Below are 23494 nucleotides of genomic sequence, written 5' to 3'. Positions count from 1 at the left end.
TAATAATTTATAAAACATAAATATTTTCTTTTGGATTTAAAGATATACAGTCAAACCCCATTCTAGCAAAATTCGAAATAGTGAAAATTTAGATGTAGCAGTTGCTTTCTGAATCCGCAAATAAATCTCCATAGAAACGACAAATTGAAAATACTGATATTAGGAAATTCGTAATCCGAAGGTGAAAATAAGCTTTCTCTCATGATCAAAACACTTTTCCATTTTTCAAAACGATCTCAGGAATCAAATATTTTTGATCTTCAAAATAAAAAGGCATGAAAAGCATAAAAGACACAAGGTAGGGACCAACCTGAAAACTCCAACACATGATATCATGTTTGAAGAAGTGACTTTCCTAAAGAGTGAGTTCAGTTGTTTGAAAATGTGTATTATTTAGAGAAGTTTATAATTTCTTCTAAATCATTTGTACAGAAAACAATTCTTTTAAGTAATCCTTTTAATCTTAGTTGTTTTTGTGAGCTTTTAAAATATAGATTTGATATTTTCTATATGTAGAGTACAAATAGATCAAAACTCTAATTAAATGCAATATTTTTTATGCGAAAAATTCAAATGTAAGGAAATAATTTTGGTTAATGTTGAAATTCGTAATACCGGTAAAACAAATTTTCGTTATTGCGTCGGTTTTCGCAAAAAGAGGTTTCGACTGATTATTCAAGAATTAGATGTCCATTATTATACATTTTAAGACTATCAACAAAAAAAAATTTGATAATAAAATGCAATTTTAATGTTTCTCCAAGCTTTTTTTAAGGTCACTTTTTAAGAATTTCTGGATCATCACACCACACTCTGGTAATAAAATTTATTTATTAGTGAAAATTTTTAAAGCCTTAATATATGCATTATAATTAAAAAAAAGGCAATAGACACAGATGATTTACTTTTAATAAAATGAAATAATTTTACAACTATTTTTTTCTCTCTTTTCTGGGTAAGATACAGTTAACTGAAGTTTTTATTTCCACACATTTCATTCTTTTAAATTAAATAGTGTGTCCAAATGAATCCCTATTTTTACTTTACTGGAAGAGCCTGCAGACAACAGTTGTTACATAAACTGTTGTGCATGGATAATTTAAGTAGATGAGGAAATATACAGAATTTAAATAAAAAATGAATAATATTCTATGAATGGATAAATGAAAAATACTTATTTTTCCAAGGTGAGGCTCTACATAAAAATATTATATACATTGTACACATTATATATGTATTAGTATATAAATTGAAACAAAATATTAATCAAAATAAAAGTGTCTTTCTTTTGATGCAGAGCTTATGAGAGGCTAAACAAAAATAACACTTAAAAAACAAAAAGTTTAGTTACAATCAGATAACTTAAGAAATACATATTGATGCAATGAAACCCATTTTGATGTTCCATCCCATCCCTAGGGCTGGGTTTTAGAAATCTTAGATATGAACCCCCCATATTTTATCTGCGATTTGGATTCTCCAGAAAAAACTCCTATTTGATCAAGATTTATGCATTTTGCTTCACAGATGGCGCTGTAAACGAGGAAAAATTAAAATCAGGAACAAACTGTTTAAAGTGAAACATTTTGAAACTTGTCAAATTAAGAACATAAAAATGCACATTTTTAAATTTTTATACATTTTTTTTCAAAAAATAAAACTAAAAACAATTCTAGTGCTATTTCTTCATTTATTTTTCGAATTCATCAGATTAAAAACATAAAAATAGATATTTTTCATTTTTTTAATAAATTTTTTAAATAAAAAAAAAAATTCAGATTTATTATTATCTTTTTAATGAGTTTGTATCTTATTTAAATTTATTGGGTTGCAGCTCCATCTGTGAAGCAAAATGCATGACATCAAATAAGCAGTTTTCCTTTCATGAAAAACTGAATCTTTAGTAAAAAATTGCCCCTCGGGCAGTGGAACATCGAGATTGAATAACTTTCGCGAAAATTGAACGAGTCTATTTTCAAGCTGCCAATCACAGGTCCAGTGGTTACTGTACTCGACTACAGGGCCACTGGTTGTGGGTTTTAGTCCCACTGCAAGCATGGATGGTAGGATGAGGGCGACGCTATCCCACCGCTGTGGCTTCGTCACAGGTGTCCACTGGGTAACAATAACAGAGTAGCAATTCTGAGACCAATGGGAAATAGACTCAAGTGTCCCCCATATATAATAAAAAAATTTAAAAAAACTTTTTCCATCAGATGTATATTTTTTGAGATGTTTTATTGTTTTTGATTTTTTTTTAAAACTTTGTATAAATTTAGAATGGTGAAAAATTAGTGATAGGTAAGGGATGAACTCCTAAATCGCATTCTTCAACTAAAAAAAATCATTAAATCAAGTGTAAACTTCAGATGCTCCCAAACTTTTCCAAAATAATGAGAGATTCATGATTTCGTAGTTAGTTGTAACATATAATTGCCAAGATCTTCATTTAAAAGATTTAATCCATATCTTGTCTTAAATCGTATAATGGAAACATTTCTTTAAAATTATCTTAAAATCATTAAAAAAAAAAAGACCAGCACCAAATTATAAAGATCAGATTTTAGTCTAAAAAACAGGCTTTGGAGAGAAAAGAGGAAACTGAATAATTGTTGTTAAATCCATGTAATTTACTATATTTTGAAGTCAATTAAATAAACTGTTTTATGTTTTAAATTTTGCTCTTCATCATAATTCAACATTTTAATCAGAATTTATGGTATTAATGGCAATTATAAAAAGATACATTAAGGTGAATACCTCAATATTCAAACTGTCAATGGCATTCAAGACCCATCCTACGGTGCCATCTCCGCCAGCAACCAATATGCGACAGGTGTGATCTGTGATCAACTTACACCACAGCAGTCCATTCTCCGGTTTCACCTCATCCAAATCAATTACCTAAAAATAAAAATGGTATTTAAGTTTTCCTCTCTCAACAGCTACTCCTTACTTTAATGAATAGAGTCTTAAAAAAATAATATAAATCTGAAATATTAAAAAAAAAAAAAAAAAAAAAAAAACTGCAATTATAGTTTTTAATACAGATTTCAGATATATATTGGGACAACAAATTAGTTCGGTCCATTATTTTGTGATCTAAAATGCATTTATTTCAGAACAAAATTAATGAACAGATTAATAAAAGTATTGTCCTCGATGGCCACTACTTTTTCCCACCTCTCAAGCAATTTTCAAATTCCACCCCGAAAAAATTTCTCGTCTTTTGAGGTGATCCAAGTTAGGAGCTAATTTTCGATTTCTGCCAAAGAAGTGAACCAGTGACCTGCCAAATTGTGCTCCATTCGTCGGAACACCCAGTAAGTAGTAGAAACAATGTCCTGCGAGTACAGTATAACTTTGTCATGTCTTTACTCATATTCCGGCTGTTTTCTTGTAATGCACGACTCAAACGAATCAGTTCTAACCTATACCGATCGCCGGTAATGGAATCACCAGGTTGTAGCAGTTCATATTATACAACATCATTCACCATTCTTGAAACGTTGAAACCATTTTCTACATGATTCGTAAATTGGAGCATTGTCACCATAAACTTCTACAAGCATTCGATGCAGTTCAGGTGCACTTTTCCTCCAATTAAAGCAGAAATATAAAACGTCCAGCAAATGCTACTTAGTTACCACAAAATTTGACAGATTCAACAAAGTAGAAAACAGGGTTTTTGAATGTAACTCAAAGCGATATAAACTGAAAATTATTGACAGATGTCCGACCTATCTGAAACCACCGAAACCAGCTGTCACTATGAAACATTCATAACAGCCAGAGTCATCTTTTGAAAACGGACTGAACTAATTTGTACTCCCAATATATATACTCACACACAGTCGGACTTCTATTTAACGAATTCTTCGTAAAATGACTTCCAAATAGCTAAGTGAACTTTATATTTAACAAACTTCTCTTACTTACTTTCTCCATTTCCCAAAATAATTTGAAACATTTCAAACTTGTTAATACATTTTTTGATGGAAATGACCTTGAATTGATTTTTGCAGCCACTTAACTTTTAGAGGAAGCGGTAAAATCCCTTACCTTCTTATTTGCATTTCGTACAGGAATCTGTGCCAAAACTCAATTTACGAGAAAGCATAACAGAAATTTCTAAAGCTATGATGTCACAGATATTACTATTCGTAACAGCTTTGCTAAAGCTGAATTCTTAGCCAGCATGAAGAATTTGGAATGTGCGGAAGACAAGGATGACATTCATTTAGAAGAACTTAAAAAAATATGGGAACATCTAAGAGAGAACCACGAAATCAACGACCATTTATAGATTAATGACTTTCCTTTTATTGATTCTGAAGCTGCACCCACAGAAATATTAACTGAATCAGATATTTTGGACAGTGTGGAAAATAAAATCAATACAGCAATAAATTGTGAGGAAGGCGATGGAAATGATAAAGAAATCACAAGACCTTCATATGATAAAATCATTTGAAACAATTCGATAGTAGATAATAATTTACAAAATAAAGGTGTCTCAATTCCTATTTAAGTCTAGTGTTTATGAATTTAAAACAAGTTTTATGCCGTTTTAGTATTTCAAATGGTGATTTACTGTTAAACGAATTTTTCATACAACAAATTTTTTATCTGGAATTCAGCGACTTTATTAAATAGAGGTCCAACTGTGTATATATACGGTGAACTCTCACTACGACGATATCCAATACAACTCCCTTTATTGCAATAATGTTTCGTGGTCCAGACGAACTTGCATATGAATTAATGTCATGCTTCTCAAAATATTACGATATTCTCTAAAGCTATTGCCCCAGTAAAACAATTTTTTTTCCATATTTGAACCTTATTTTCTCTATTCATTCTTAGAATTGATGTCACAGATTCCTATTAGATTTCATTTCCTTCACGCTGAGTCACAAATGACCATACACATTAACACCTGAAAGAGAATTTTCTTCCATAGAGGGTGGAGCACAATTCACAAAGAAATCGTGATTTGGACTCAATGCATACTTTGTTGGTTGACTTGACAGTCAAAAAAATTAATAAACAAACAAAAAGATCAGATTATTTTCATTAAAAATGCTTTTCAGGTATGTTTACAATCTTATTTTCTGAATTTATTTCAATTGTTTTTAATATTTAACCATAATTAACACTCTGCAAAATAATTTTTTGAATAATATATAAATATATTATAGTTAATACAGTGCCCACCGTTTATTAAAGTCACTTTCGTTTTATGCTCTTTTAATTTTATTAAGCGGCTGATTTTATTAAGAGGCGATTCAACATTTGAAAAAAAAATCACATTTTCACGATATATTCTAAATGCACACACTTTAAAAGCTGAAATAATGACAACATTAATGCTTTATTTTAACAAATTTGATTATTTTAATAAAGTAAAATTCCACATAAGATTAAATTTACAAAATTTTTGCGAAAAACCGATCAATGGTTGCTTGAGTTGCAGTATTTAAAATTAACTTTTCAACATCATTTGAGAGTTTATAGAAGTTTTTATAGTTTTCAATATTCCCTCCTCTTTGTTCTAAAGCTTGCTGCAATACATTAAGTGCTTTTCTGACTTCCATTGAAGATGGCACTGATGAGTCTGATTCCTCCATTTCTTGATTGGAAATAACTTTGCAATTTTTGATGTCAGTAACAATTTCAGAATCAGATTTTTCTCCTGATGTTTGTAGGTGATCGTCAATAGCTACGTAACATGAAAAATTCTCGTCCATATCATTTTCTTCATTGCTGAGCATTTCTTCGAAACAGTTATCAGCTCCATCACCAGTGCTTAATCCACACTTTTTAAAGCAATTTGATATTGTTTGGGTTGAAACAATGTCCCATGAGTTACGAATCAAATGCATTGATTCCAAAATCGTAAGGGATTTCGATAGTTTGTTTGCAGTTAAGAGTTCCGAAGAGCTGTCACAGTCTATGTCACTAATGATTTTTTGAACAACCATTTTTCTGTAATGAAACTTGAATGATCTTATGATTCCCTGATCAAGGGGTTGAATAATAGCTGTAGTGTTGGGTGGCAAAAACACTAATTTAATGTTTTTCAAACTCAAGTCCTCATCAGCAGGGTGCGCAGAACAATTGTCTAAAAGTAAGACGACCTTTTCATTTTTCAGCTCCTTGTCCCATTCAAGAAGAAATTTTGTGAAGATGCTGGATGTCATCCATGTGTTATAGCTGTTGGCATAACTGGTGGGCAGGTGTTTTACTTCTTTAAAACATCGAGGTTTTAAACTCTTTCCTATCACTAAAGTTTTTTTTTTCACAGTTCCTGTCATGTTGCATGTTAGTAGCACGGTTAGTCTTTCCTTATTTTTTTACATCCACCAGTCGATTCATTTTTAAACAGCAGTGTGTGTTCAGGAAGTGCTCGGAAAAATAATCCTGTTTCATCTGTATTGAAAATTTGCTCTGGTTTACAGTCTTTGATGAGTGCTGGCCACACATCGTTTACCCGATCGGCGGCAGAGCTAAAATCACCAGCTTGCTTTTCACCATGCAATTTACTATAGACAATGTTGTTGTGGTCTTTCCATCAGGTTAGTCACCCATCTGCAGCTTTAAAATCAAAATCACCAAATAAGTTAGCAAAGTCCTGAGCTTTGTGAAATAAAATTCCATGGGAAATTGGAATTCTTTGTTCGCGTGCATTTTTGAATTCTAACAGAGCCATTTGTATTTCCACCAATTTTCCTTTGCGTTTACGCTTTCTTGACAGATTTCCATTATTTTTTATTTCCTCGGAAATATTTATCCTTTGTTTCAAAATGTTGAAAAGAGCTGTTTGGGAAATCCCTAATTTTATTGAAACTTCACGTTGACTACATTTAGGAAGCTTATCATAGTTTTGCAACACTTCAAATTTATCTTATTAAGACTCAAATCCTTCCTTTTCGGCATGCTGATAAAATTTAACACCAAAAGAAACTTAAAAATGATATGTACTCTAACTCTAACTATAATGTACTCAAATGGCTTAAATAATATGGAACATGAGCACAAACAGTTTTTGGAAATCTATTTACGTTCGCTGTTAAGATGGATAACAAAAGAAACTTCTCTCCCTTCTATGGTTCATTCAATAAAAAGTAAGATAAGAATTCGACCCCTTGTTGAGTGAGATAGCTTTCTCCAAACTTCATTCAAGTCAAGGAATCGACATCGATAAATTGATTTCTATGAACTCGCTGCTTACCACCCACATTTTTCTCTCTCACTCTTACACTATGTAACTCTACACTATGTATATCGCAGGAAAGTGCTAACCACACCTGTTTCACAGGTTTGTGAGTAACTGTTGCTTCTTCTAAAAAAATCTTTAAACTTCGAAAAAATAAAATTTTATAAATAAGAACAAAAAAAGCTGAAATATTGCACTTTTGATTTATTATGTAGTCAAAATTTTGATTTTAAAAAGTGGTGGCATTGATTTTATTAGGATTAGGATGTGATTGATTTAAGGATGTTTTTAACTTGTATTAATATTGTAACGATTCGGATCTTGCCGATTTGATTTTATAAAGCGGCTGATTTTATTATCCGGTGATTTTATTAGCGGCGGGCACTGTATATATATAACATTAAAAATTTTTTTTTTAAAATCTTATTGTGTCCCTAAAGTATGTAGGCCCTCTATATAACAATATATCCTTCTACAACAAAATATATATGGTCTTTATGGCTGCATGCTTGAAAACCTTGTCAGCTCAGGGAAGCAATGACTACTAAACATCATTAATCAATCCTGGAGACAAGGGCAACTTCCACAGGAATGGAAGAGAGCCACTATTATTCCAATCAAAAAACCAAACAAGAATACTTGCTCCTAGAAAGATTTTAGACCCATTGCCCTTACATGCACTTCTAGCAAGTTAATGGAGAAAATGATCCTAACAAGACTCAAGTTTATACTGGATAAAAACCAACTCATTCCCAGAGAACAATATGGATTCAGAAAGGGCCATAGCACAACAGATCAAGTCCTACTGTTTGAGCAAACCATCAGGGATGCCCAGAATCTCAAACCTACTCATCATAGTGTCGCTGCTTTACTGGATCTTACTAAAGCTTTTGACAGGGTTTGGAAACACAAACTGATCGTAAAGCTTCATGACACCTTCAACATACGAGGTAATGCCCTAGTTTGGATTTCAGACTATTTTCAAGAAAGATCTATCAAGGTTAAATATAACAAAACACTTTCTGACACCTATAAACTGAGCCAAAGAGTTCCTCAAGGAACCGTACTTAGCCCTATTCTGTTCACCCTTTATTTGGCTGGCATTGAGCGGACAATTACCTCGGGCACAAATATTGGATTCTTTGCGGATGACATTGCCCTTTGGAGCTAAGGAAACAATCTGGATGACTTGGAGTCCAGACTCAATGCTTCTTTGGAGTCTATCTCTTTTTTTGCTGCTGACTATAAACTTCACTTTATTCCAAGCAAATCTACAACTACCTTCTTTACTACAAATAAGCATTTCTATAATTATCACCCAAAACTGGTCTTTGAGAGCCAGGAACTTATCTATGAGAAACATCCAAAATACTTAGGCTTTGTTCTTGATTCTGAATTTACCAGCAATAAGCATATTGAACATATTACCTTGAAAGCTAGAAAGCGTTTGAACATCTTAAAGTACATCGCTGGCAGAGACTGGGGTGCGGATGCGACCACTCTGAGAACTACTTTTCTGGCTCTCATAAGGCCTATTCTCGAATACGGTCCAATTTTCTGCTGTGCCTCTGAGACCAATCTAAATAAACTTGAACGGTCCAACTTAGTGCTGCCCATATTATCACAGCTTTGAAACAGAGTTGCCCAGCCAACACTGTACGTTATGAAGCTAACCTTTTGCCTCTCTATACCAGAAGACAAGCCAGCCTGGTAAAATATTATAACAAGCTCCTCAGCTTTGGACAACATAACAAGACTTCCAAATACCTCAGCAATTGGATTTTCTCCCAAAGGCTCAGCAAATAGTTTTTCAAAACCTCCTTGTCGATAATGTAGAGCCGCACTCCCTTCACAGTTCTTTGAACCCTTCTGAAGATCTTTCAGAAGTTTTCTTCCATTTCAACCTTCCCACTCCTGTCAATAAGAAGGAATTCCTGCCCGATCATCTAAAGCAACTGGCTTTCGAAATTATTCACTCCATTCCAAAACAAGACGCAAAAATTTTCACTGAAGGCAGCAAAATTGATAGTCATGCTGATAGAGGAGTCTACATCGAGACTCCCGATGAAAAATTTTCTCTCTGCCAGCGTAACTCAAACTTCTGCTCCGTTTTCAGAAGTGAACTTCTGGCTATCAACAGGGGTCCGGAATTTGTTATGCAAAATGACCTTTATTTTAAAGACCTTTGGATATTCTCTGATAGCCGCAGCTCCCTGCAACATCTCAACAACCGGACCCAAATTGGCGACAAAATCAGTATTTCCATCGTAAACAATAAAACTCTTGTCCCTCCAACATAATATTCACCTGCAGAGGGTTCCTTCTCACGTCGGTCTCTATGGTAATGATTCAGCGGACAGCCTAGCTAAAGAGGGTTGTAAACAACTGCACTCTACCTCTTCTAATCTTACCTATCTTGAACTTTACTCCCTAAAGAAATCCCAGCTTCTCAGAGACTGGTTGATTCCCCCCACCCACCATTGGTACAAGGAAAATAAGCCTGGAGTTTCTCTGACCCTTCCTTTTGAAAGGAGAGTCTGCACCACCATCTCCCGCCTAGCTACCTGCCATCTTAAAGGTTTTCTATTTTCCGAAGGAACTAAAATCTACCCCATCTGCCCTAAATGCCATCCACACCGGGCTTCCACCGATCACATCCTGAACTGTCTTGGTCTTCTCTGGGAAGACATTTACTCTACTCCTCTTTTGGTATTTGATTTCTTCAGGTCAATGGGTTCATAGATCTGGTCTGACTTCGTAAGGCCTAAAGAGGATAAGCAACAACAAAAACAAAATATATTTATTGGGTCCCCAAAATACAGTTGCAGTGAGGTTTCTCTGTGTGTGTGTGTGTATATATATATATATATATATACACACACACAAATAACATCACTCAATAAGTCTCCGATTTAGCTAAGAAAAAAAAATTTCTTTAGAAATTCAACTTTATTTGTTAACATACTCTAATTCTAGAAAGATCATTCTAATGCTCTACTAGCTTCTTGATGCCTTTTTTTGTACAAAATTTGTACTTGCTCTCAAAATAGTTTCAAAAATACTTCATCATTAATTTCTCAAAATTTCAATTTCATCAAAAATACTTCTTCATTTAAGTCAAGTTTCTTTTCCTAGAGCATATTTTTAAGATCTGCAAAGATCCAGTGAGTCACTAGGAGACAGATCCGGAGAGAGTGTTGGGTGGAGAAGTAGTTGAAAGAAATTTAATCTTTGTTTTCACCGACTTGTAATGAGACACATTGTCTTACTGAAACTGAACTTTTTTTCTTCGATTGTGAGGTCCTTTTTCCTTGATTTCCTCGCTCAGTCAATCTAATAATGCTATGTAATATTCCCTATCGATAGCATTGATACCGATGAATAAAATACTGCGCACCTCCCAAAATATAGAGACTAAAACCTTGTCACCTGACATTTGAGATTTTCGCCGGCTACTGTCCACTCAGCTGAAGATCTTTTTATTTCAGAAGACACTTGTCAAGTAACTGTTTTGCTTCAGCAGTATTTTTCAAGATCAAAAAACAATTCATCTAAACACTAAATTATTTTTTTATCTATTGTTTAAAAAAATTACAAACATAATTTCTATTTCAAAATTTTCTCATCTATTTTAAATTTCCCCACTCAAAAATAACAGGAAAAGTAAAATTATTCTCTAAAATTATCATTATTATTTTGGATAACACTGAATCTGAGATTACTTTTAAAACAAACTACAGACGTGAATCAAAAACCTAATGACAATATTTTTTTTCCTTTCAATTTTTAAATTTAATAAGAAATTTCAATTTAATACAAGTGTAATTTAATGTTTTTTTTAATGTCGGCCATCGAGGCAGAATGGCTGAGTTTGTCTGCAAGACTACTTCTGCCACACACATATGTCACACTCGTCTATCTTGTGGACCCACTCATTCGCCCACAGATCGTAATTTTAACTCAAAGCAGAGAACGATCCATCTCCAATTCAGTATCCCCATAGGTATAAATTATGGGAACATGGAGGACTTTGTGATCCTACAAATTTAACGTACACCCGCCGCCACATACTGCACGGAAAATCCTCTGTCGGCTCCGTTCTCATGAGCGCGAGTCCGGTACCCTGCCGACCAGGATATCCTCGTCTAGTGTCATTTAATATGAGTGTATAATTTCAATTATAATTAATCATAAGTTTAAAAATTAACAATTGTGGAATAACAGGAAAGTAAGAATCCTCAGTTGCTTTTCAAATGAGGAAAAATATTTACCTGAGCAGGATTCAAATAACCTCGAAAAGATCTTAAAACGAGATCCCCTTCGTTGTTTCCACTTTTGCGATTTCCAATAACTATTAAAGGGCTCCAGGGCCTGTAAGGGGGTGGCTGAACTTCATCCACCACTAAATGCCCTTTTATTCCAACTTTCCTTAAAGTGATGCAAAATGGTGGGACGATGAAGGATCGATAGCGCCCAAAGTCACAATGGGTGGCCATGTTAGTGAGGCAGTGTTTGTGGGTGCTACGCTGACACCAACAACAGCGGAAATCAGTGAGTGCAGCTTCTGTTCCACAATCTGCTTGACAGACATCACAAGGATAGACGGATGGAAAGTTTCCTGAAAAATTACAAATGTTAAGGGGTTAAGAATAGCATGTTTTTTTTTCTTCTGACATACTCAAATATGATATAATTATAACCATCATTGAACAGTTGACCCAATTTTTTTCGGGGGGGTGGGGGGTTACAATTACTACAGGGTGCATAGCCAGATTTTTTTACATAAAATAAGCACCTTTTAAGCACTCAAAAAATATTTTCAATCACTTACCAAAAAAAATATCGTAATTAGGATTCGCGTAGTAATGAAAATTATTTTTAGATCATTTAAAGTTCTCATCTTATAAACATAAAATCAATAAAATTCAAAAACTTTACATAATCAGGATAACATAACTAGTTTCTGATAAATATTGCTGAGAAAATTGTGAAAATCATTCATATTTTGGAAATTAGAATGAGTATAGACATGGTGAAGAAAAATTATATTTTTAAATTATAGAAAATTAAGTACTTTTTACAAACCCCGAATAAAAAAAGCACATTTATGAATTTTAAAATGCACCTTTAAGCACTTTTTAAAATGCTATGCACCCTAATAATGTTCAATTCCGTAGCTTTGTAATTTTGAACCCAATCTAAATGATAAGGGAACTCCTGGATCAAGTATTGGGAGAAATTTGTCTTCATGGAAGAGTTCTTGATGGAATTATGCATTTGCATTACATGGGGAGGAAAACCACGAAAATCTCCCATGGTCAGTGTGATGGCACGGGGATTCTAACAGATAATCTGTCTACCACTGACAGGCTTAGTTAGGATATTTTACTGACTTAGGCGTGAGTTAGGATATTTTACGTCAGCACCGCGGTCGGTGCGAGCAGTATGCGGGATTCGTATTGACCAGGCACAGCTGGGATTCGAACCCGGTTCACTCGATTGGAAGGTGAACGCTCCATTCCCTAAGCCATTACGACTTTCGAAAAAGCATAGTCCCAATTGAGGAATCAATTGAGGAGGTTACTTTAGGAATCAATAGGTAACACTAAAATGTTTCCCAAAAAATAATTTCTATAAATTGATTTTAATTAATTGAATTATTAAATAATTGAATTTAAAATTTTGTATTTATTCATTTTATATGCTTCTGCCAAGCAAATGTATCAAATGAATAATTACTCAAAACAGTATAAAAACGTTCTCTAATTAAGTTTCTGCAAATAACATTCTATGGATAAATTATTTTTCATTAAATAGCTGTTTGTAATTGCATTTTGAATTACCCTGTATACTTCTTCATTAACACTTAATGAAAAAGATGACTTTAAATTATGGTGAGTTAGGCATTTTACAGGGGGAAGATCTTAATTTTACTCCCTCTCAACTGTGTATGTTCGACTGGGGTTATTTCCTTCTAATATATATATATATATACAGTCCCTGGCCATATTATTAGACGCACTATAAGAGTCTATGCAGTGCCGGATTAAGTATATGAGGGGCCCTAGGCCATTCACATTTTTGGGGCCATTAGATTAAAAACTTTTTCTCATATATTTTTTATTTATTCAAATATAAAAGTATTTATACATCTTTTCATTTCAGAAAGCATATTTAAAATTAAAATAAATTAAATTTTACTTTATTTTGTTAAATTAGAACTAAAAAATAATCATAACATTTAGAAAAAATTTTAAATTAATTAAGTTTTTTACAAAATCAACACTACTATGAAATTGGTATTCAAAAATTTTTTTTTCTGCTCGTGCGATCAATAAACTCATCTAGAATGTTATCAAAATTAATTTCACGGAGAACATCTGATTCGATAAACATCAAACTTAGCATATCTAATCGTTTTTTGAAACATGACGCTTCTTTGCTCACTCCTGATTCGTTTCCTTTTTGAAAACGAGCGCTCCGTAGAACAATTTGTTATCATAAGCATTAGAAAAATGGGAAGAGCAGTTTCAACATTTGGAAAAACAAATCCAAGTTTGTCTTGAAATAAAGTTTCGTAAAGTTCAGAATGAGTGAACTGAGTTTAGATGGGAATTTTGATTTTATGTAACTCTGAAACTGTTTCAGTTAAGAATAAATTCAGTTTAGAATAAATTTGTTATTCTAAAGAAATAATGCATAAAACTAAAAAAAAAAAAAAAGTGTACTTTGTTAACAAATTGAGAGTCATTTTTAATTTTAATTATTTAATAAACAGTTCAAATTTTTTACATTTTATACGACATAAAAATGTAATGAGTAATTTTATGTCGTATAAAATGTAAAAAATTTGATTGAAAGTGACCAGTTGTATGAGTTTTTTCTAGAGTATATAAAACAATGAACAAACACTTACCTTTAAGTAAATAATTTTGTAATTATTTATTGATCAAATAGAATTATGGACACTGAATAATTTTAAAACACTAAAAAAATTATGAGACACTTCAGTTGAGGCATTAAATAACTTCTTTTTCATGTGTGTCTCAATAATGTCAACAACATTTAATTCTTTGCTTCTTGTTTAAACAAGTCTCAGCTCGCTGTAGTACTCCCTTCAATTTTTTTGCACGCTAATCAAAATGACACATTTGAACTCATAAAACATTGATAAATCTTATAATACATAAACTATAATAATATGTAAAATAACTAAAATAAGTAATAAATAAATATGATTAACTTTATGTAAAAAAATTATCTTATTTTATTAAACTAAATATTTGAAATTTTTTAAAATTTACTTTCAAAAAATCCACTTTAAGGGGTCCCTAATCATTGAGGGCGATTAGGCATTGAGGGCCTAATCATTGAGGGCATTGAGGTCTGGCCTAATGGGTAATGAGTCTGTGTAAAATTTTAATTATCAGGTGACACTATACAGCTTTATTGTTTATTGTGATTAAAACCGGTTTGCACTTGTTTACATTCATGTAATAATTGATTAACATTGCAATGCAATACGTTAAAAATAAATACAAATAGGAAGAATATAAAAAAATCTCTTGGATAAAAACTCATTACATGCATTTCTAAATATAAATGTTTTGTCTATAAACTCGTGCAAAATATATAACTAATAAAAAAACTACAGCGCGTCTAATTATTATAATTTAGTAATATAATACCTGATATAAAAAATAATTTATATTTATATAATACATTGTCTAATGTATCCAATAATCTAATTTAACCAATCGAAACACGTAAGCAAGTGCAAACAGTCGCGTAAAAACAATAATGATCACCTGATAATTAAGATTAATCGGAGGGGGTTTCATACTGCTCATTCATTATTCAAAGTAAAATAAAGAACTAGCCTTTTATCCAGTGATGTTTCATGTTAGTGTCTTCGGTGGCTAAAGCTTTACAGCTCAGAGTTTTGTTGGCTTTCTTGAGGCAAGACCTATCAGAACAGACTCCACAGGAATCACAGTAATAGCCATCAATTATGAGTGTTGTACAAATACTACAGTAGGCAGTGTTACAGAATGAATCGATCGGACACCAATGATGACCTTTGCTGATGTCCCTTGCTGGGAGGTCATTGTTATTCTGCTGGACTTTCTTGAACACTTTCCATGCAATAACGACAGAGAGGCAAAAGAATGAAAACAGACATCCACCCTTAAGAGAAAACATTTATTTTGATTATTAAACAAACTTGCAGCATTTTATTAGAAATAAAAATGTCTAATATGCCTGAGATAATGCTAAAATGACTAGTTAATTCCCTCTTTTATTGAAAAGAGGGCAGTCCTTTATTTTTTTCATTCACCTGTAGTTTTCTATAAACTTTATTCTTTTTTTCCATCAAAAGAAAAAAAAAACATTCCCTGGTCTATATTTTCTTACTTCATGTTTTCTAATTTTTCAAAAAAGTATTGCAGTATTATTTGATGTGACAAAGTTTTTTTCCTTTTTCAACAATGCCTTATGATGCCCTGTTATTTTTTAATTGCGTGTATATCTTACATCAACAAAAGTGAGTTCGTGCTCGTCTCCTGCACTCTTAACATCATAAAAACTGCAGAAGAATTTTCTGGCTAGAATTTTCTACCTACAGTGGAAAGTCTAAAATCCAGACGCGGCCAGACTTCGGACTATAATATTTAAATTACCAGTTAGAACACATTTATGAGCAAATTCAAAATGTATCTCTTCTTCACAAAGACATTCAAGTACACACATGAAAATATTGTAATAATTTTACCTGAAGTAAAATAGCAGCTTTCTCCTCAAAGGTGAGATATGCTAGTGGATTCCACATTATTCTGGATAGTCCTCAAAAAAAGAAGAAAAAAAGGCTTTAAAAATTTAACAGGGTTGGCATGATTAAATTTATTTGACTCTTTTAAAAGAAATCTTTGCAGGGTATCTGCTACATTTTAGATTTTCAATTCATGACTAATTCCAAGAATATTTAATGACTTAACGAAGTTACTATTTTCTCCCGGCAAAAACACAACAATTAATTTAAAAAAAGCAACATAATAACATTAATTGAAATGATAGGTATCACCAAGACTGTTACACTCTGCATCTACATATTTATTGATTTTAAATTTAAAAAACAGAGTCAAGTAAGAGTCGAAGCAATAAAATAGCTGAAAAAAATACAAAAGCAAATTATTTTTTTTATTATTTTTTTCTGCAGACTTTATATTCTAAAGATAATTTTCTTGTATATGGCAAGGGAAAGAAATACTCCTAATTTTTCTGCTCTCATTTCGGAATTAAAAAAATCGCCAACGACTCGCTTGCTTCAGATAGAATTTTAAATTGTTAAAATAAAAATAATAAATTCTGAAATCACAGAAGTTTAAAAGATTATTTGCTCTAGAAATGATGTTTTTTCTTTCATTTTTTGAAAAAACACCCTAATTTTTAAAGAACAGGAAAAAAACATTTTATATTTTAGTAAAATATGATTGTGAATGGGGATTTTGTTACAAATTCAGATATTCGGAACACCATGTAATTGGGGAGGGGGTAAATTCCATTTTAAAAATTAGATTTTTCGACGACCTAAATTCATGACTTTCCATGATTTTTTTTTTTAAAAATTAGTTAAAATCATGACATTTCATGACAAATTTCGTTCAATACCAAAATTCATGACTTTCCAGGTGCACGGATACCCTGTAAATTATACTTTTCTTTATTTTAAGGTTAATTTTTCACAGAAAAAAAACCTAACTAATTTTATATATTTTTAAACTCCAATTGCTGAATTACCAGGGTTTGCCAAGTGGGCCCACTTTGAAAAAACCCGCCTGGGTTTTATTGGGTGGGCCCACCTTGAAAAAACCCACTTGGAATGATAAGTGGGTTAATTTATTGTGCAGCATAAATTTATCAAATAGAGTTGCATGATTTATTATGATAAAGTTTTTAATATTTGTGAAGTAAAAGAAGCTCGAATCTTATAATTTTATAGTACTATTGAAAACGATAAGTGGGTGTTTTCAAAAAGTAATATTTTAATGATATCAGGGTTGGCAGGTTTTTGACATGTGACAGTTTAAACCATAGTTTAAACCGTCACGTCAAAAACCTCACTGTCAAAAATGTCAAAAACCTATATTCATATGTGAAATTTAATTAATACATAAAATTTATATATTTTTTNTTTCAAATATAGTTGCATTCTTTATATATTAATAAACAGGTTATTATTATTAATTCATAAGTTTAAAAAAATTAAAAAGAAATTTTTTTTTTTTACTAAGTGATACGATAACAAGTTTAAAATTTTACTTTCTGGCTTTAAAAAATTAAGGTAAAACTTTTCATAAGAGAACTTTTTTAAATTATTTATCTAAAAATGAAATCATTTTTCTAGGGTTAATTATTTGAAAAAAATGGGACAAGTAACTGATACTCTTTATAATCATACATAATTTTAATTTCACTTTCTATTAATCTTATTATAAAAACAAGGAAGATCATTAAATATTTATTTCAGTTTTTTATTAAAGTCAAAAGTCAGATGAAATTTTTGTTTTTACTGATTATAAATATTTACAGATTATAATTTCATAATGGGTAATTTTTATATGTTTTATAAATATAGTAAATGTGTGTGAAAACAAGAAGATAATAAACTTTTTCCTTTTATACTACTGCATTTATATTTTATAATGCTTGAGTTAAAAATTGTGAAACATTATATACTTAACAATAAAGAAGAGTCAAATATGTATTAGTGATAATGTGTTATTTAAACTTAATATAAAACACATACAACAAAATTAAAATAACTTTTTGAATTTACTTCTTTTTCAAGCTTTATACAACAATTTTTCATAAATAAAAATATTTACACAGTAAAACTTAAAAGTTTATGAGCACTAAATGAAAAAAGCCAATTTCCCCCTGGTTTTTTCAAATAAAACCCAATTTTACCTGGGTTTTTCAATAACACCCAGGAGGGTTGGGTTTTTTCTAAAATACCCTGGTTTTTTCAAACCCTGTGAATTACACAATTAACTGTTTTTGGAGCCATTCATATTTCTACTTATTTTTCACTTCATCAACATTTCTCCCAGATTTGATATTTAAAAAAAAAAATTCTTATTTAACTCAAATGTTGGGATGAAAATATTAATTGGAGCCAACTCAAAAATATTAATTTTGTTGCATATGTTGAAATTCAATCCATCCCATTCTTTCATTGTGATGTGACAATTGTAATGGATCACTTTAATTTTAAAAACAAATTGAAAAGTAAATATTTATTGGAGGAAGGAAAATCAGTTTTCGCAAGACTAATTTCAGTCTTCAACTGAAGAGTGGCACCCACGATAAAGCAAATGAATGGCGGTATTTTTCCATTATACCGGCGCAAATGTCACCAAACAGACTTTTTGGTGACAGCACACAGTCGCCGGAACAACAGTATACATAAAAAAAACAGTTAATAAATGGGTAAAATAATTTTATACTTCGGAGGCATAAACATTTTAATATTGCTTAAAATTCAAACAAATGGGGCTTCCGTTTGCTTTCTCCACATAAATTCCGCAAGTTAACTTTCCAGATGATGGTGTACCATTCCTCGGTGCTTCGCCATTTCGCACTCAGGGGTCTGTCTAGGTTTTTCTGAGAGGTACCTATTTTGTGAAAATTTAGACATAATTTGTGAAAGATTAAAAATTATATTGAAAAATCAACACAAAAATATGGTAAAAATATGAATTTATTGCTTCTTAAGGGACACAAAAATAAAATTTTAAGAAAAAGTATTTTGTGAAACTATTGTTTTTCGTAAAGTTGAATTTGTGAAACTACCGTTTTTCCTAAAGTTGAATTTGTGAAGGTACCGCTAAAGGTAGTAAATTAGGCCTGGGCAGACCCCTGGCACTGCTTCACAGTCTCTCTATCTTTTGTGCGTGCATTCCAGTTTCCGGATCGACAAAGTTGCATTTACGGTTCACTTTGAAATTTTCATCTTCCAGCTTACTAGTGCAGTATAATTTCCATGAATTACTTATATTACATACATATTTAATATAGAACATATATTAAAGTTTCCTTTTCAATATTTTCCTTAATTGCTTTGAAAGTGTTAGAGGATCGGTTTGGCACCTACACAAGGTTTGTTTCCCGACAAACTCCACCCAAGATTCATTGTTGTGCTAAAATCCATCCCACGTAGTTTTTTCGCTTCGTAACCAAACTTTCGTCCCCTTCGATGATCATGCCAGGTCCTCCAACTTCTCGTTGTTCATGTTTAAGAAAAAAATTCACACAAACATCAAGCATGAAGTTATTCTAGTCTATAATTGTTCTGTGACTGATTTCCAACTGCTTTTCAGACCATTTAACTGAAGTTAATTTTTTGCTGCAAAAATAAATAAACTGCACACACTTCAAAAAGCTCATTTTTGATGAATGAAACCATGTGCCTTTACTGAACTTCTTTTACAGCGACAAAATGAAAGGTTGCAGCACCTTCGAATTTCCCCTCCGATATACAATTTCTTATCATGATTCTTATCACATGTTGCAATTTCATCCAAAACGTCTTTCTCTTCCTGTGTTTTGGGCAAATCCCAAATTCTCATTGTTTTTTAAGTTAATTTTTCGTATTAGAAAAAAAAACGTGACCGATAAAAAAAAAAAAAAAGACTGCGACTACCTTTGAAAATGTGGAGACAAAAGGTTACCAGCGGTGATATTCAGTTTGGAATTGGTTGCATCATTATTGGCGCCTTTATCGCCTGCGCTGGTATAATGAAAAAGTACCGCAGACACACTAAAAACCCATATAGTTCAACAATAGTTCAATGTAATAGGACGAATAACTCAACAGGAAAACTTTTAGATTCTTTTAGTTCCATGACCGTCATCGTTGGCACGAACAGGTATCGAAACAAAGCTAACAGAAATACGAAATACTTTTTTACTATAAATACGAACAGTTTACTTTTTTGAAAAGAAAAGAGCCAACATACAATTTGTACACGATTTAGATAATATCTTAAAAATTAATTTTAAAATTAAACCACTATATTTCCACCAATGGAAATTTCGTTTAATTTGAGATAAGTATAAAATGAGTGTGAGGTGAATTAAGTATCGACCATGCCAATCTTCATCTATCAAAAGGTACCTCCTATTGTAATCAAGTTAACATGTCTTATATACTAGTGATTTGGTATTTTATATTTATAGTGGTAGTTACGCCACAAGTGCAATTATAAGGAATAAATCCCAGTCAAAACTTGTAAGGATTGAGAAAATGTTTACTTCGAGATCGTAACCTCATTTTATGAAACATGTACTGAAAGAAATCATCACTTTCTCATTTTTAGGATCAAATTAGTTAATACTCGTCGGTGACTACATAAAAATAAAAACAAGGCAAGAAGATGTAGGAACAGTATATATTTTGTTTAGTCTAAACTAAACTAACTTATAGCTTTTGTAGATTATATATAACAGCCTTCAAATACGCATGTAAACGAGAATTTGATTGGGGGCCAATCAAAGTTGGGTATGTCTCATTATTCGCACTAGTGGCACTGGCTTGCCGCAGTATTAAAACTGGTTACTTTAGTGCACCGCACCAATCATTATTGGTGACCGAAATGGGCTGCAGGTAGTGTTGATAAGAACTCTCTACCTATGGCAACACTTCACTTGCTTTCACTAGTAGTGTGTGAAGGGTTATAGAAGATTTCTGTCTTGATTTTCATATAGATTAAAATCTTTTAAGTTGGGAAACTATGTGGAACTGAAAATTACATTAAACATAGTTCTAAAAGAAGGCATCATGAAAATTTAAAAAAAATATTTTTAACAATTAAAAACAAAAAATATTAAAAAAGGAAACATAGCGTAGTACATTCCTACACAGCTGAAGAGAGGAGAAAGGCCAAAAGCGTGGATATGCTGGTCTTCTCCCCAGATTGCGTATTCAAGCATTGCGATTGCCTATTCAAACTGGTGTCACCAGTTATGCACGAAGTGAGGCCAGGTTTCTAGTTTGTCTAAGCTAAGAACTCCTCCTGCCAAAAAGTCTGAAGCCATCTGGTGCTATGGAAACAAGAATGGTGCATTTTAAGGAGTACCTAAAGTGGTTAGCTCCACTTTAGGACTAACACAATAGACCAAAGAAAGTGATTCCCTTTCTCATGCTGACCCGAGCAGAAATCACTCCAAAACAGTGACCCCGCTCCACTACTTGAAATAGTCACACCTCGTTATCATATTATCAGCAGAGGTATAGAAGAATGTCTGGGGGAGCTCTTATTTTAAACAAACTATAGCCCAGAAAGCATTTAACCTTACGACAACCTTGAGTTTTAACTTTATTTTCATTGTCACGAAAAGGATCGCGGTAAAAACCTTTTTTCAATGACGTAAAAATATTGCAATTTCCAACCTTTCCTCCTTAAAGGAAAACTAAATGATTTTTAAATCTTTTTTAAAAATATTGTCATTTAGGTTAAAAAACAAGCAAATTGTAAACCTTATTTTTTGCATTTTTGTTTGCGGTCATGATTAGGTTAGCAGAAATATTAAGCGAAAACCTTTTTCAAAGGAAACGGCTGCTCGACACAAGTATAAGTAATAGTTCTTTTTCAGAAACTTTTCATTCGAACAATCTCATTAATATAATAAATAAAATTTGAATCTGGAGTTAAAAATTGACTCTTCAATATTTTTTTACATATTTTTTTTTCCTTCTCGAATTTGGCTATAGGGGTCCTATGCGTTGCGGTTCCTTTAAAATGTGGGGCCATCTCTCGTTCATTTTACCTTATTGCAAACCTAATTATAATATAGCAATAAAATATTCGCAAGAAGAGAATTTTATTTAAAATATTTATATGCAGAAAAAATTCGTCCAACAGTCTATTGTGAGCTAGAGGGTCATCGATATTAGGACTCCACGATTTATGACTAACGAGGAGTGATGGTGGCAAATAAAATCACCTTTGCGCGCCTACCGCCTTTATTTCCCTGACAAGCTGGTACCCGCTCTACAGCTGGGAGGATTCAAAGCCTAGATCCACAGATTTTTTCATCATATCTTTGGAGTGAATTTAAGAACATTTTGTTCACAGAACTCGATGTATAGAGTACAAAATAAAAGACAGACCACCCTGAATAGATTTTGATCTAATGATTGAATTTTCACGTTTTATAACTCAATCTTAATATACCAAACAATAGTACCAAAGTGAATTTTTATACACTATTTAGGGGGCACATAAAGGGCCAAAATAGATTATGTTAATTAACCGGAAGGAAGTTCTGGGTAAAGAAGTTTGTAGACTCGGTGGTCAGGGGATCAGTCCTGGTCACGGATTAATATTTAATATTTTTTTCTATTTACTTTATTTTATTTTTTTAAATTTATTTTTCGATATTTCAACGTGAATAAAGGGTTATATATATAGAAATAATTATTTTTCTTTGGGAAAGAGGGAATAATAGCTGAAAAACGGATAAATTTCGACCCCTTTACCAGAAATTCGAGTTTTATATACTAAACAATCGTACGAAAGGAAATTTTTATACACTAATTAGGGGGCACATAATGGGCCAAAATAGATTTTGTTAATTAACCGGAAGTAAATTCTTTAAGCTATATATTCGTGGAAGCAACGTGTGAGTCGTGGTGTTGTTGTTAGCGCCATGAGTAAAGAAGTTTGTAGATTCGGTGGTCAGGGGTTCTGTCCTGGTCACGGATAAAATTTTAATTTTTTTTTCTATTTACTTTATTTTATTTTTTAAAATTTATTTTTCTGTATTTCAACGTGAATAAAGTGTTATATTTATAAAAATAATTATTTTTCTTTGGGAAAGAGGGAATAATAGCTGAAAAACGGATAAATTTCGACCCCGGAGCTACTCACACGACTCACTCCGTAACTGCCTTTAATATTAACTTATAATTTTCAAACTCTGCCAGAAATTAGAGTTTTATATACCAAACAATCGTACCAAAGGAAATTTTTATACACTAATTGGGGAGCACATAATGGGCCAAAATAGATTTTGTTAAGTAACCGGAAAAAAGTTCTTTAAGCTATATATTCGTAGAAGCAACGTGTGAGTCGTGGTGTGGTTGTTAGCGCCATGGGTAAAGAAGTTTGTACACTCGATGGTCAGGGGTTCGGTCCTGGCCGCGGAATAATTTTTAATTTTTGTTTCTATTTACTTTATTTATTTTTTTTTTCGATATTTCAACGTGAATAA

The 23494-nt window shown here is 32.1% G+C and overlaps 1 protein-coding gene across 1 annotated transcript in view; it reads right to left on the bottom strand.

The window, feature by feature from the left end:
* LOC107447256 (diacylglycerol kinase epsilon) overlaps positions 1-20690 on the bottom strand; it is a 34521-nt gene extending 13831 nt beyond the window's left edge. Inside the window, exons 1-5 of the mRNA XM_043054483.2 lie at positions 20534-20690; positions 15993-16063; positions 15100-15406; positions 11491-11837; positions 2761-2904 (exon numbers count right to left, since the gene is read on the bottom strand). Coding sequence (XP_042910417.1) covers positions 2761-2904; positions 11491-11837; positions 15100-15406; positions 15993-16063; positions 20534-20564 — 900 coding nt within the window. The 5' untranslated portion in view covers positions 20565-20690. The remainder of the gene's footprint in view (positions 1-2760; positions 2905-11490; positions 11838-15099; positions 15407-15992; positions 16064-20533) is intronic.
* Between the last annotated feature and the right edge of the window lie 2804 nt (positions 20691-23494).

The sequence above is a fragment of the Parasteatoda tepidariorum genome, chromosome 9, assembly GCF_043381705.1.
Source record: "Parasteatoda tepidariorum isolate YZ-2023 chromosome 9, CAS_Ptep_4.0, whole genome shotgun sequence".
Classification (NCBI taxonomy): Eukaryota; Metazoa; Arthropoda; class Arachnida; order Araneae; family Theridiidae; genus Parasteatoda; species Parasteatoda tepidariorum.
Note: the sequence above shows the minus strand (reverse complement) of the source record. Positions and strands in the feature narration are given on the sequence as shown.